The following is a 12,134-nucleotide window of genomic DNA, read 5'->3' as shown; positions in this document are numbered from 1 at the left end:
GACGTGTACCCATAAGCCCCCTGCTACGGGACAAGCCCAAGAAAGAAACCAACAGAACACCACTGGCCATCACCTACAGTCCCCAGCTAAAACCTCTCCAACGCATCATTAGTGATCTACAACCCATCCTGGACAATGATCCCTCACTTTCACAGGCCTTGGGAGGTAGGCCAGTCCTTGCCCACAGACAACCCGCCATCCTGAAGCATATTCTCACCAGCAACTACACACCGCACCATAATAACTCGAACTCAGGAACCAATCTTTGCAACAAACCTCAGTGCCAACTCTGCCCACATATATACACCAGCAACACCATCACAGGACCTAACCAGATCAGCCATATTGTCACGGGTATGTTCTCCTGCACATCTACCAACGTAATATATGCCATCATTTGCCAACAATGCCCCACTGCTATATACATCGGCCAAACTGGACAGTCCCTACGTAAAAGAATCAATGGACACAAATCTGATATTAGGAATGGCAACATACAAAAACCTGTAGGGGAACACTTCGATCTTCCTGGACACACAATCGCAGATCTAAAGGTAGCCATCCTGCAGCAAAAAAACTTCAGGACCAGACTTCAAAGAGAAACTGCTGAGCTACAGTTCATCTTCAAGTTTGACACAATCAACTCTGGATTAAACAAAGACTGTGAATGGCTCGCTAACTACAAAAGCAGCTTCTGCTCTCTTGGAATTCACACCTCCAGATCAGCTGCTAGAAGTGGGCCTCATCCTCCTTGATTGGATCCACCTCGTCATCTCCAGCTGATCCTGGCCTGCATATTTATACCTGCCTCTGGAAATTTCCACTACATGCATCTGACGAAGTGGGTCTTTGCCCACGAAAGCTTATGCTCCTACACTTCAGTTAGTCTATAAGGTGCCACAGGACTCCTCGCAGCTTTTGTAAAGACTAAAGACTCTTTATTATTGTGATGGGCTCCATCTTGAAAATATAGACTCCATTTTGTCTTCGGGACTGCTGGAGAAGTAAACAGAACTGGTTCCAACTGGATTTCCCCGCCAAGGACATTATTTATCTCGGATGTGCACTACGCTGCACACAGCACGCGGGAGCATACTGGCAATCAAAATAGACCTGGGAAATGGGTTGAGAACGGCCCTTCCCATGACGTTACCTCTGCGTGCCCCTCAAGCCCCGCCCCCGGCGTCATGTCTGGCATGCGGCGCAGGCACCCCTGCATACCCCTCAAGCCCCGCCCCCTGCGTCATGTCCGGCGGACGCGGAGCCGCTCGGAGTGAGGAGCAATGTGTGTGGACACGACGGCCCACCGTACGACAGTCCACCGGGAAATTCCTGGTATCCTGCCGGGCCAGTCCGCCCCTGACGGCACGAGACATTTTGCACATGGCACAGAGACAGTGCACTCAGCACCCTTGCTGCTTTTCCCGCACAAGGAACAATATAAGGACTGTCGCTCTGAAGGGCGGGGCTGCTCCTCCTGAACAGTCTTGCTGCTTGATCCTTCGGCCCTTGGTCTGCTGCTGCTTCTTGCCTGTCCTGCTGTCACTCCGTGGCAAAGGCTCAAGTGAGGCCTACCCTCCGGCTGCCTTACTGAGGGAAAGGAATCTCCGAGCTGCTGTGGGTGCCTCCCTTCACAGCCTCCGCCGAAGGGTGTGGGGATTTGTGTTTAGGGGACACCCAGCAGAGCTCCTAGGTTCCTTTGCCCATTCCGGAATCCTGGCCTGGTCCCTGTGGTAAAAGCCCTCTGTAAGCCAGACCTGACTCCGTAATTGACCTGAGCCTGAATAACATCGTGGGATGACCTAGTGTTCCTCCCAGACAGCAGGTTCCCCTGCTGAATGGTAGAAGGTCCTAGGGTTGCTTCTTCCCTCCACATCCATTGAATACCATCTGTCACCTAAGCCAGACAGACACCTGTAAAGTATTTTAAATTACCTTGTTGTATTGGGGAATTCTTTTCCATCTTCTTTTCTCTTCTGGTTCAAGGTTGTGGGGTTGGTTTACCGTTTACTGGTTGTACTGGGGTTAATTTGTTCTGTGTTACCATATGCTGTATACTGTTTTAATTCTTTAATAGATGGGTTAAATTTATATTTGAGTTGTGTTTTTATTGGGGCCATAAGAAATCCACTGGTGGTAGATACAGTTGTCAGGGGACCTGTGCTTCTGGCGTCAGGAACAAAAACCATAAGATCAGATCCTAGTTTAAACTACATTGTACTATTGTTACTGAGTTCCTGGGTAACAGAGGGGACATTAGTCCGGCTACAACTATCTTCTTTTGGTGCTACAGATTTCATAATGCCATTGGCTGGCTGGTCAATGGTTCCTAATAAGTGCTTGTCTTTCCTAGAGGTAGGTTTTATTTTTGTTGTTTCTCTCACATTTGGTACCGAGGACATGTCTACACTACAGAGGGTTTTTTTCCAGAAAAACGGCTGTTTTTCCAAATAAAGTCAATTATGTCCACACCGCAATCGTGTTCTTTTGCAAGAAAATCGAAAGAACAGAGGGGTTTTTCCAGCATTGATAATCCCCTTTCTACGAGGAAGAAGCCTTTTTCCAAAAGAGCAATTTTGGAAAAAGGTGTGTATGGACAGGGAAGAGGGAGTTCTTTCGGAAGAAGAGGAAAAAGCACAGGTGCCCTGGTGGCTACTCCGTTCATAGTAATCACAATTTTAATGTGAGATATCATCCATTCAGTGTGGACACTATCTTTCGAAAAAGCAAATCACCTTTTCAATGTGCTTTCGCAGTGTAGACGCTCTCTTTTGGAAGAAGTTTTTTTGGAAGATCTTTTCCAGAAAAGCTTCTTCTGAAAGAAGCCTGAGTCTAGAAGTAGCCTGAACCTCCTAAACATAGGAGCAAGATGGTGTAGTTCAGAGGCTGTTCCGAGACATACACCCTGATTTTCACCTCTGTCCCCATTAGGGCTGTTTTCTGAGCTATGCTTAAAGGTGTACTGGAAGTACTTGTTTTTTTTAAGACAATGTGGAACGTTGCCCATCTCATAAAACGTGACACTCCACACTGGGTGTATTCATTTTATTCCAGATTACAATACAAATGCATAAAGGACTGGACTGAAAGCAGACATGATGTTGATGAATCATCACTGCAAGGAGGGAGAAAAAAACATCTCCAGAGAAACAAACTGGACAAATGGTGGAACTACATAAATCAGGGTAGACAACAGGCGTTGGCAATGCTTCAGAATGAAGTGTCCTTTTTCGTTTTTATTTTTTATGTCAGTGATTGCTCATTTCATGATCAGTGAATATGAGGAATAAACACATCATGGACTTTGTTTGATATGGCATTGTATTGTAACTATGAATTGTCTGAACATTTTTGGTGAAAGAATGACTTGTATTAATTGCAAATGTTGAAAATGTTTAATTTTTTTCTCCAGTTTTTGGTTATCAAAAACAAACAAAAATAGAGGTTTGAGTTTTATTTTCTTGTAAACCTGAGACAATTGGTAGAGATTTTCTACAAAAATGAAAATCTTCATTTTTTTATTTTCTTTTAACAAATTAGAAAAAAAAATCTTCCAAAGATCTCATAGGATATGTCTACACAGCAGCATTATTTTGTAATAACTGACATTATTGCAAAATACTGAAACAAAAGAGCACGTCTACACTATACGCCTTTGTTTCAAAATAATGTCCGACTCATGGTACCCCTCATTTCATGAGGAATTAGGGAAGTTAAAGGAAGAGTGTTCTTTCTTCAACTTCCTGCTGTATAGACAGCGCCAAAAGCCAAAATAAGCTATTTTATCTTAAGCTATGCAATTGACGTAGCTTAAATTGCATAGTTTATTCCAACTTTAGCCCTGCTGTATAGACAGACCAGTAGTGACCATCCTGCTTCAAATCTAGACATCAGGCAAGACCTCATTCCAGTTTCTGGTTGTGTTGCTTTGCTCAGAGAACACAAAAGCTAGAAAGGCAGGAGGGAAATTCCTGAGCGAACATAACCACCTGCTCCCTGCCCCACAATTCTAGGGTATTCTGCAGGCATAAGGGAGGGGGAGGAAATTGCACTCCAGCAATCCTGGGCCAATTAGAACAGTGCTAGGGAAGCATTACCGTCAGAGTAATTCAGGGCAGTCCTGAGGCTGCTCTAAGTTATACCAAGGGCTGAAACAGTCTGGCTATGTCTACACTCGCGGCTTCTTGCGCAAGTAATATGCAAATGAGGCTAAGCGTGGAATATCGCCGAGCCTCATTTGCATATCTAATGAGCCACCATTTTTTTCAGAAGGGGCTCTTGCGCAAGGAGGAGCGTCTACACTACCCCTTCTTGCGCAAGAAAAGCCCTCTTGTGCAATGCCATTCTTCCTGAAAAGTAATAGGTGTAACGGCATTGTGCAAGAAAAACCCTCTTGCGCAAGAAGGGGCAGTGTAGATGCTCCTTCTTGCGCAAGAGCCTCTTCTGAAAAAAATGGTGGCTCATTAGGTATGCAAATGAGGCTCAGCACGCTTAGCCTCATTTGCATATTACTTGCGCAAGAAGACGCGAGTGTAGACATAGCCTCTATGTCTGGCTTCAGAATGGGGGGAAGGAGGATGGAACATAAAGATAAGTTAGAACTGCCTACCGTTGTCCTACTGGTTCTTGAGTCAGTCTTAACCTGGATGGATTCATGAATCTGGCCAGGCATCTTCAAGCTTTTTCCTGAAGTGTTGAATAGGTTGCTTTCTTTTATTAGCTTACCTGAGAACTACTGTTGCAACCTAGCTCTTACACAGATTTTCTGAAAAGTCTGAATCAGGTTTTCTTCACGAGGGGGCAGAAGCTGCACCTAGAATGAAATATTTTTCTCCTCCAGGAAGGCAAAGCTAACTTTGGGCAGAAATCATTGGACCTTTATTCTATTAGCAGCCTGAAGGAAGAATCACTGAAAGATCTGATGGTGCTACTTTGTTCTTGGTCATTTCTGGGTATTAATGTAATAGCCCCCCCCCCCAAATCAAATCTATGTAAGAGTTACACCTCCCTTGGCAAAAACCAAAAACAAATTCACGTGTACCAAAAATAAAACACCCCCATTCTCCTTCCCACCCACAAACTATTCTCACCCCTTTATTAGTAAAATTAGTTGGTTCTGTTTTGATCTCCCACCTTTAAAAAAATCCACAAATAATCATTTGAATCCCTCTTTTGCCTTCTTTTGTGCCTTAATAAGCATAGAGGGCGCCAGTACAAATGGACACATTCAGCCATCAGGCTGAGACAGAGAATACCGCTAAATGTATTAAGATAATTACAATACTAACAGATTTCAACCTGTTTTACAAAATAAAACATCTCCTTGCCTAAGTTGCACCTAAATCCCAAAGCCCGCTCACTTATGGCATCAAAATGAGATGCCACTGGGAATAGATGGGGTTAGCCTGTGCACCCTGCTAGTGTTTCCTTGCAGAGATGTGGGAAAGGGTTGCCATATAAACTTGCAACAGTGAATCCAGGGCACAAATTGTGTCCAAAGCCTTATTGGAAAACTGGTTTTGGCTCCAACTGCCATAAAAACAAGACCCCCTCCTCTTCAGAAAGCAGCCTGAGAGGAGCCTGGAATAGGTCACCAGAGATCTCTGAACAAATAGTAGGGATGTTTCTGTGACAGCTTTGGAGAGGGCTGTGGTAATTTATGAATACTCTGTATTCTATATGGCTGGCTGCTTGTTGTAAGAGGGTTTGCCATGTGAAAATGTGGGGTTCATTCAAGAAGAAGCTGGCTGTGTGTAGGCAGGAAAGAGAACAGTGGCTTCAGCTAGTCAAACAGCTCCCAATACTTGAGGTACAACGCATGCGCCTTCACACTAAAATTCCATCACCAATATCCTTCTGAGCGCACCACGTTGTTCTCAGTTTAACAGGCTCTTTTTATTCTACTGCCCAAAGGCTGCTCAGCTGGATTTTAAAAGACACTCAAGAAAAGGAGAGTTAAGAGGAACAGAATGAGACCTAGACCCCCAGACATTAGGGGTCTGCAGAAAGATAGTCCTGCTGGTAGACATTTTGTTGCTTCTCTTATGCCATTTTTGACCTTACTATTAAGATTAAACTATACTTTTCATTTTGGGTCACTATAATCCAGACTCCTGAAGGTAAGAACTCAGGTGCTCAAACCTAGGTGGTCTTTCTGGGGAAACACAGCTAATCCACAGGACAGTAGCCTAGAGACCCAGGCCAATTCTGAACATTTCTGACTGATAGTTTTCTTGCCATTGAATAGTCAGGATGCTTAGCCAACCTGTAATGTGTGTCTGCATAAGGGAGACCCATTCAGCGGAGTGATTGTGGGAGGTAGGTGGGCCTTGTGGAGATCCGAATGTTTGCTACAATAACCTGGTGCAGGAAAGGCATTCAGCCTTTTTTTTTAAATTAAAATAACCTATTTTCAATTTTTTACCCCTTATACAAAGCCCTCCAGGGTGGACTGCCCACCTCCTGTAGCTTTCCCTTGTCCATTTGTGCATCTTATTCACAAATCAGGTTGCTCCCATTAATGTAAGTGGGGTGTGGGGTTTCCCTGCAAATTAAGTTTTGGGGGTGGAACTCAAGGGCACACTCGGGGTGTACCGACTGCTTTGCTAGCTGGAGGCACCGCACAGATTCTTTAACTTGGTACCCAACATCTTGCTAGAAACCCCCTTCCCAAGGTTCCAATAGTCCCATGACTCTTGGTAAAACCTAGGACTGCTACACAGATGACAGTGCCTTGACTTGGAGCCAAGTGAGTGACGTCCTTGCACAGGAGATCCTATGCTGTGATCATCCATGAAATACTTTAAAAGGTTGACATTTGTGCTGTTGGTATTAGGCTTCAGAGGTAACATCTAATTGGGATGGTTAGGTGAAGTCCCTCTGTCCAGAGCCGGTCTTAGGAGTGGACCAGTACCGCATTTTGGCCTCACCTCCCAAATCCTCCCCCCAGGTTTCCCTAGTTACTCCCCGACCAGGGCAAGTTTTTTTTCTTGACAAAATATTTGTCCAGGATGTTTTTTTGAAACCATCTGGCAACCCTACTGGTGAGCTGGGCAGTCGCCCGGGGCTGCCAATTGGTTAGGACCGGCCCTGCCCCATCTCTGAGTTACTATTTCAGGCTGTCACCAGGTGCAGGTAGGTATCAGCATGGTCAGAGGAGTCATGCCAGTTTTACACTAGTATAGGTGAGCATGGAAACTCCCTGGACCTGATTCTTCTTTTTTTAATATGAATTATTCCAATGTAAGGGTCAATGTGGCTCTAAATTACCAAAATCAGAGAAATGCACAATTAAAATGAATAAAAAATGTTACACTAATGCACCGTAGACTATGCTGAGATTTAAAATCAGAAAGCTGAGTTAGCGAAAAGAAAAATATGTATCTGACACTCACTGTAGGCAGAATACTGAAATGGGACTAAGCAGGAGAAGAAAGGACCATGAAAGTGACTATCATGAGACAACACTGAGGTTATGTCTGCATAGCAGTGTTATTTCAGAATAACTGACATTATTCCAAAATAACGAAGAGCGTGTCTATTTCAAAATAATGTCGAGCTGGAGGACTTCTTACTCCGACTCCTGTAACCCTCATTTCACAAGGAGTAAGGAAATTCGAAGGAAGAGTGTTCTTCCTTCGACTTCCTGCTGTGTAGACAGCACCACAAGCCAAATTAAGGTATTTTGATTTCAGCTATGCAATTGACATAGCTCAAGTTGCATAGTTTAATTCAAGTTTTGCCCTGCTGTGTAGATGCACCTGGGGGATGACAATAACCTGATTATTTAAGGCATTGAACTGCTGAGCATCAGCAACTTTCATTGGAATCCAGCCCTTTTTCAATAGGTTTAAGGATGAAAATATACGCTCGTATGCTGTCTTCTGTCAAACAAGCAAATGGTCTGAGTTCATTAATAGCCTGAGCTGACTCAGTATTAGAAATACACTGCTTCTGGAGTCTTTGTGACACAATTGTGAAGTAAGCTGGGTGGTGTTCATAATAAAAGCATCCAAAATATACCCTCAAGTTGAATCAGAGGAGAAGGCAGTGTGATACTTTTCTAAGTTCCAGAGACAAAATGAGCTCTGGCCACATTAGACAACATTCTTCATCAATCTCATAACGTTTGTACAGAAATTTCAAGTATGATCATGCACACTCACTGGAATCCTTGGGCTTAGTTTGCCATCGGTGAGATCCAAGAATACGTATGAGCTCAGCTTGGCTTTCTCTTGGTGAGGCACGCATCTCCTACTGGACTTCTTGAGCTTGATTCCTTTGTGGGCTGCTCAGATGCCCAATTGCAAATGCAGGCAGAAGTCACTACACTAGTTATATATTTCCAATAACATGTTAATAGATTTTTAAGACCAGAAGGAACCATTATGATAAACTATTCTGACTTCCTGTATAACAATATGTATTAGAATTTCATCCAGTCATTTCTCCATCTACCCCATAACTTTTGGTTGAGCTACAGCATATGTTGTAGAAAGAAATCCAATCTTAATTTAAATAATCAAGAGAATCCACCGCATCCTTAGGTAAATTATTCCAATGGGTAATACCCTCACATTACAAAATCTGCCCTTTATTTCTCTTTGAATGTGTTTAGTTTCAGTTTCTAGCAAGTGGATCTCATTATGGTTTTCAGCTGGGTTAAAGTCTTCTACTATTAGAAGTTTTTTCTCCATTACAAACTAAGTCATCTCTTAATTGTCTCTGAACTTCAATAAACTAAATAGATGGAGCTTCTTTAGTTTCTTGCTGTACGGCAGGTTCTTCAGATGTTGAATCATTCTTGGTAGCTCTCTTCTGAGCCCTTTTTATTCTGCCTATGTTCCTTTAAAAATCTGGATTCCAGAACTGGACACAACCCCGAACTCCATGTGCAAAGGATCCCTAGGTTTCCAGAACAATGTAGTCTAGTATAAAATTTTGCTGGCATGCCACTGAGAAGTTTCCTGTCTTCACATTCAGTTTTTTTAAAAAAAAACAAACTACTCCTCAAAAGCAGCCACAAGAAGGGAAAAAAATGATGTTAAAGATAATTTATTTTAGAAGAATCTTGTGCATCTTTGTACTGTATAACTTACTAGTGAGAATTATGGAAACCCTCTATTAAATTTTTAACTATCTCAAACTATAGTCCTTGCTTTCAGCATATACAGATGAAAATATTCAATTAAGCTGAGTGACCATTCAGCCATGTGATTGATTGAAAGAGATATGAAAAGGACAGTTAGAAGCTAATAATGCACTAAACATGGTTCTCAGCAATACCGGTGTAAATCCACAATAATGTCTCTAACGTGGACTACACAACCTCTTGATGTCCCTCCCAACCCCACATTTCTATTATTTTGTGATAATAAAGACTGAAATTCATGAGATTACTCTGGTGTAACTGATATGGAATCCAATCCCCATTTTCTTTCTTTAAGTGTGTCATTTATGCTGAGGAGTTACTTTCCAGTTGTCATTAAACAGTTAATCCAGATGCCCTTTTACAATTAATCAATGTGGGTTTTGGAATTTGTCACTTTAGGAGTGATCAAATGCATATTTTAAATCAAATACATTTTTTGGTAATTTGGGTTGGGAATTTCAAAGGACCCAAAGGGTGTTAGGTGCCCAGTTCTGATTAATAACAATGGGATTTGGGCACTAGTTTTCTTAAAACCCCTTTGAAAATCTTAGCCTTAATGTGCAGCTGATTATAACTGTATGCATCATAGAATGCAAAAATAGTATTGTTGAATTAAATCCCAATAACAGAGATTCTGGCTTTTTCTTTGCTGAGAACTATAAATTTAAACACTCAAAATTAATTGAATAACATTCACTTTGTTGACATATCAGCCACTTAACCTTTCAGATTAATTTAGTAATGTCAATATACTTTGGTTTGACTCCTTTCAGATAAAAAATTTGCTTTTTTAAAGAGGAAAATGAATTGAATAACTTTAAAATTGGGCATTGCTCAAGTATAATTAGTGGTTTCCTTTCTTACCACAAATAATCCAATACACTGATTAAAATAATACCTTGTAATACTTCAGTTAGTTCAGCTAAGAATTTGATTTATTTTAGCAGTCATTTTCCAATGTGTCATCCTGTCCCCAATGTGTTCATAGAAATAGTTTAAGGTTTTATCTGTCCAATTATTGTTAGTATCACAAGTAATATTTTGTGCAACACTGAAAATTTTACTTCAACAATATAGACTCAATTCCCTGGCTTGTCTCTCTAGGATTTATTAGTTGCAATGACGTCATAGTTGAATGCACAAGTTTGTCTGTCTATTGATCTAGGTTTTTTCATTCCCTTTTCTATAGACATGGGGACCCACAAAAAGGGAATTTAGAAATAGAGTCCCACATCCAGTTTTCTTGAATGTGAACAAAGTGAAATGTGAATCCCAGTGTCTCACTGTATTGAGGAAAGAGCAATTCCAGTAACAGTGAAACTTACACATTGAGTAAAACTATTCTGTTTTTAAGATTTCACCATAAGAAAGTTCTAGTGTCTCTGCAAATACGTAAATATACACTATATAGAGACATATATATATAGGTGCTGTATATACAGAGGGACATGCATACATACTTACTGGATGTGTATAGAACATCCATTTATGTCCAACTCTATTCCTTATCATAAAGCCATCATTAAGATTTAAACAAGGGAATTGAGAACACAGAGAGGTACATTTTCAAATCCTGGTTTAGGAAGTTTATCTGCAGTATTAAGAGTGTAACAGAAACTCTCAGACAGAGTATTTATTACCAAGAAATCTTTCCGCAAGCATTGGAATAGTTTGCTGAATAGCCAGATGTTGCTGCAGAAACTCCCCACCCCCTGTTTTTAATAGTTTGATTAATCCTACACACAAAACTGAAGCTGATAAAAAAAAATATTCTACACTGCAAACATCTCAGCCTCTGGACACTGCTGAAGTTAAACCATTCAGCAGTTTGCCTGGGTTGTTTTTATTCTATTCTAATAAAATAAAACCTTCCGACCAGTAACACTGGCCTATATATATTTCTGTACTGTAAACACTGACATTTCTGAGCAGTTCCGAGAATGCATGCAGAAACTTACAGCCAAGTCAAATGTTTACCATTTGTTAGAAGAGAAATATACAGCTGCTTTCCAAGCCAGTGTTTCTGTTAGCTCAGATTTTGGTACGCTACTCTATTTCAAACCTTTGAGCTAATGGCCATTAAGGTAGAAATCAATGATTATCTATCTGCTGGAAAGAGGAAGGAAACACAAATGAACGTTTAAGAATATACTGCTTAGCATTGCTTACTAGAAACTTTTTTTCTACTTACGGAAGGACAGCAACAGTAGAGAAATCAGACCCAGCCTCTTCCAGTAACCCATTCTCTGGATTCTGCCAGCAACTGGAAAACCAGCCTCACAGTGTTGATCAATTCATCCTCCACCAGTTCAGGCAGTCTCTGATTATTTTGCTCCCCAAACCAAATCTCCCAGGCTTGTGAGGCTCCTGGCTGAACGTGCAGGGAAGGCGGATCCAGCTGTTTCAAATCCAGCTGTGTGTGGGGTCCGCCCAGGAACTGGAGTTTATGAACAAACTAAGCCTGACTCTCTCTCCTCTGACTATATACAAATATGGGAGGGGGAAGCCTGGGGGAAGAGCTTTGGCTCTGAGAGCAGAGTCTGATTTTCTGATGACAACATTCAGCTGCTTCCAGCTCCAGATCGTCCCACGGATCTTTGAAGAGCACCTCAATTTTTTTGCGGGCATCTAATCAAAATGTTGTGTTTACCACAACACATCCCTTTCATTCGAATAAAACCCACACAGTGGCAGTTCGGTACACAGAGTAATTGCTAATCTACCATTTTTCTTACCTTAGCTGTCCTTTTGTCAATACATTTGTAAATTGAATAAAGCTTACTTGCAGGACTCAGGACAACATACCTACCAACATACCAGAAAGGGCACTTCAGTGCATGCCTCACTTCAAGCATAAAGATTCAATGGGACTTAAGCATAGACTAAAATGCGTTCCTGAATCAGAAGCTAAAGTAATAATTCTTAGCATTTATGCAGCATTTTTCTTCCCAAGCTCTCAAACTGTTTTACGATGATGTGTAGA

The 12,134-nt window shown here is 41.6% G+C and overlaps 1 protein-coding gene across 2 annotated transcripts in view; it reads right to left on the bottom strand.

Annotated features, from left to right (window-relative positions):
- LOC102457599 (TGF-beta receptor type-2-like) overlaps positions 1–11,621 on the bottom strand; it is a 57,867-nt gene extending 46,246 nt beyond the window's left edge. Inside the window, exon 1 of one of the 2 annotated variants that reach the window (XM_075933186.1) lies at positions 11,343–11,621. In XM_075933186.1, the coding sequence (XP_075789301.1) occupies positions 11,343–11,394 (52 nt within the window). In that variant the 5' untranslated portion in view covers positions 11,395–11,621. The remainder of the gene's footprint in view (positions 1–11,342) is intronic. The other variant, XM_006137658.4, reaches the window with a different exon arrangement.
- Between the last annotated feature and the right edge of the window lie 513 nt (positions 11,622–12,134).

Source organism: Pelodiscus sinensis, chromosome 7 (assembly GCF_049634645.1).
Source record: "Pelodiscus sinensis isolate JC-2024 chromosome 7, ASM4963464v1, whole genome shotgun sequence".
Classification (NCBI taxonomy): domain Eukaryota; kingdom Metazoa; phylum Chordata; order Testudines; family Trionychidae; genus Pelodiscus; species Pelodiscus sinensis.
Note: the sequence above shows the minus strand (reverse complement) of the source record. Positions and strands in the feature narration are given on the sequence as shown.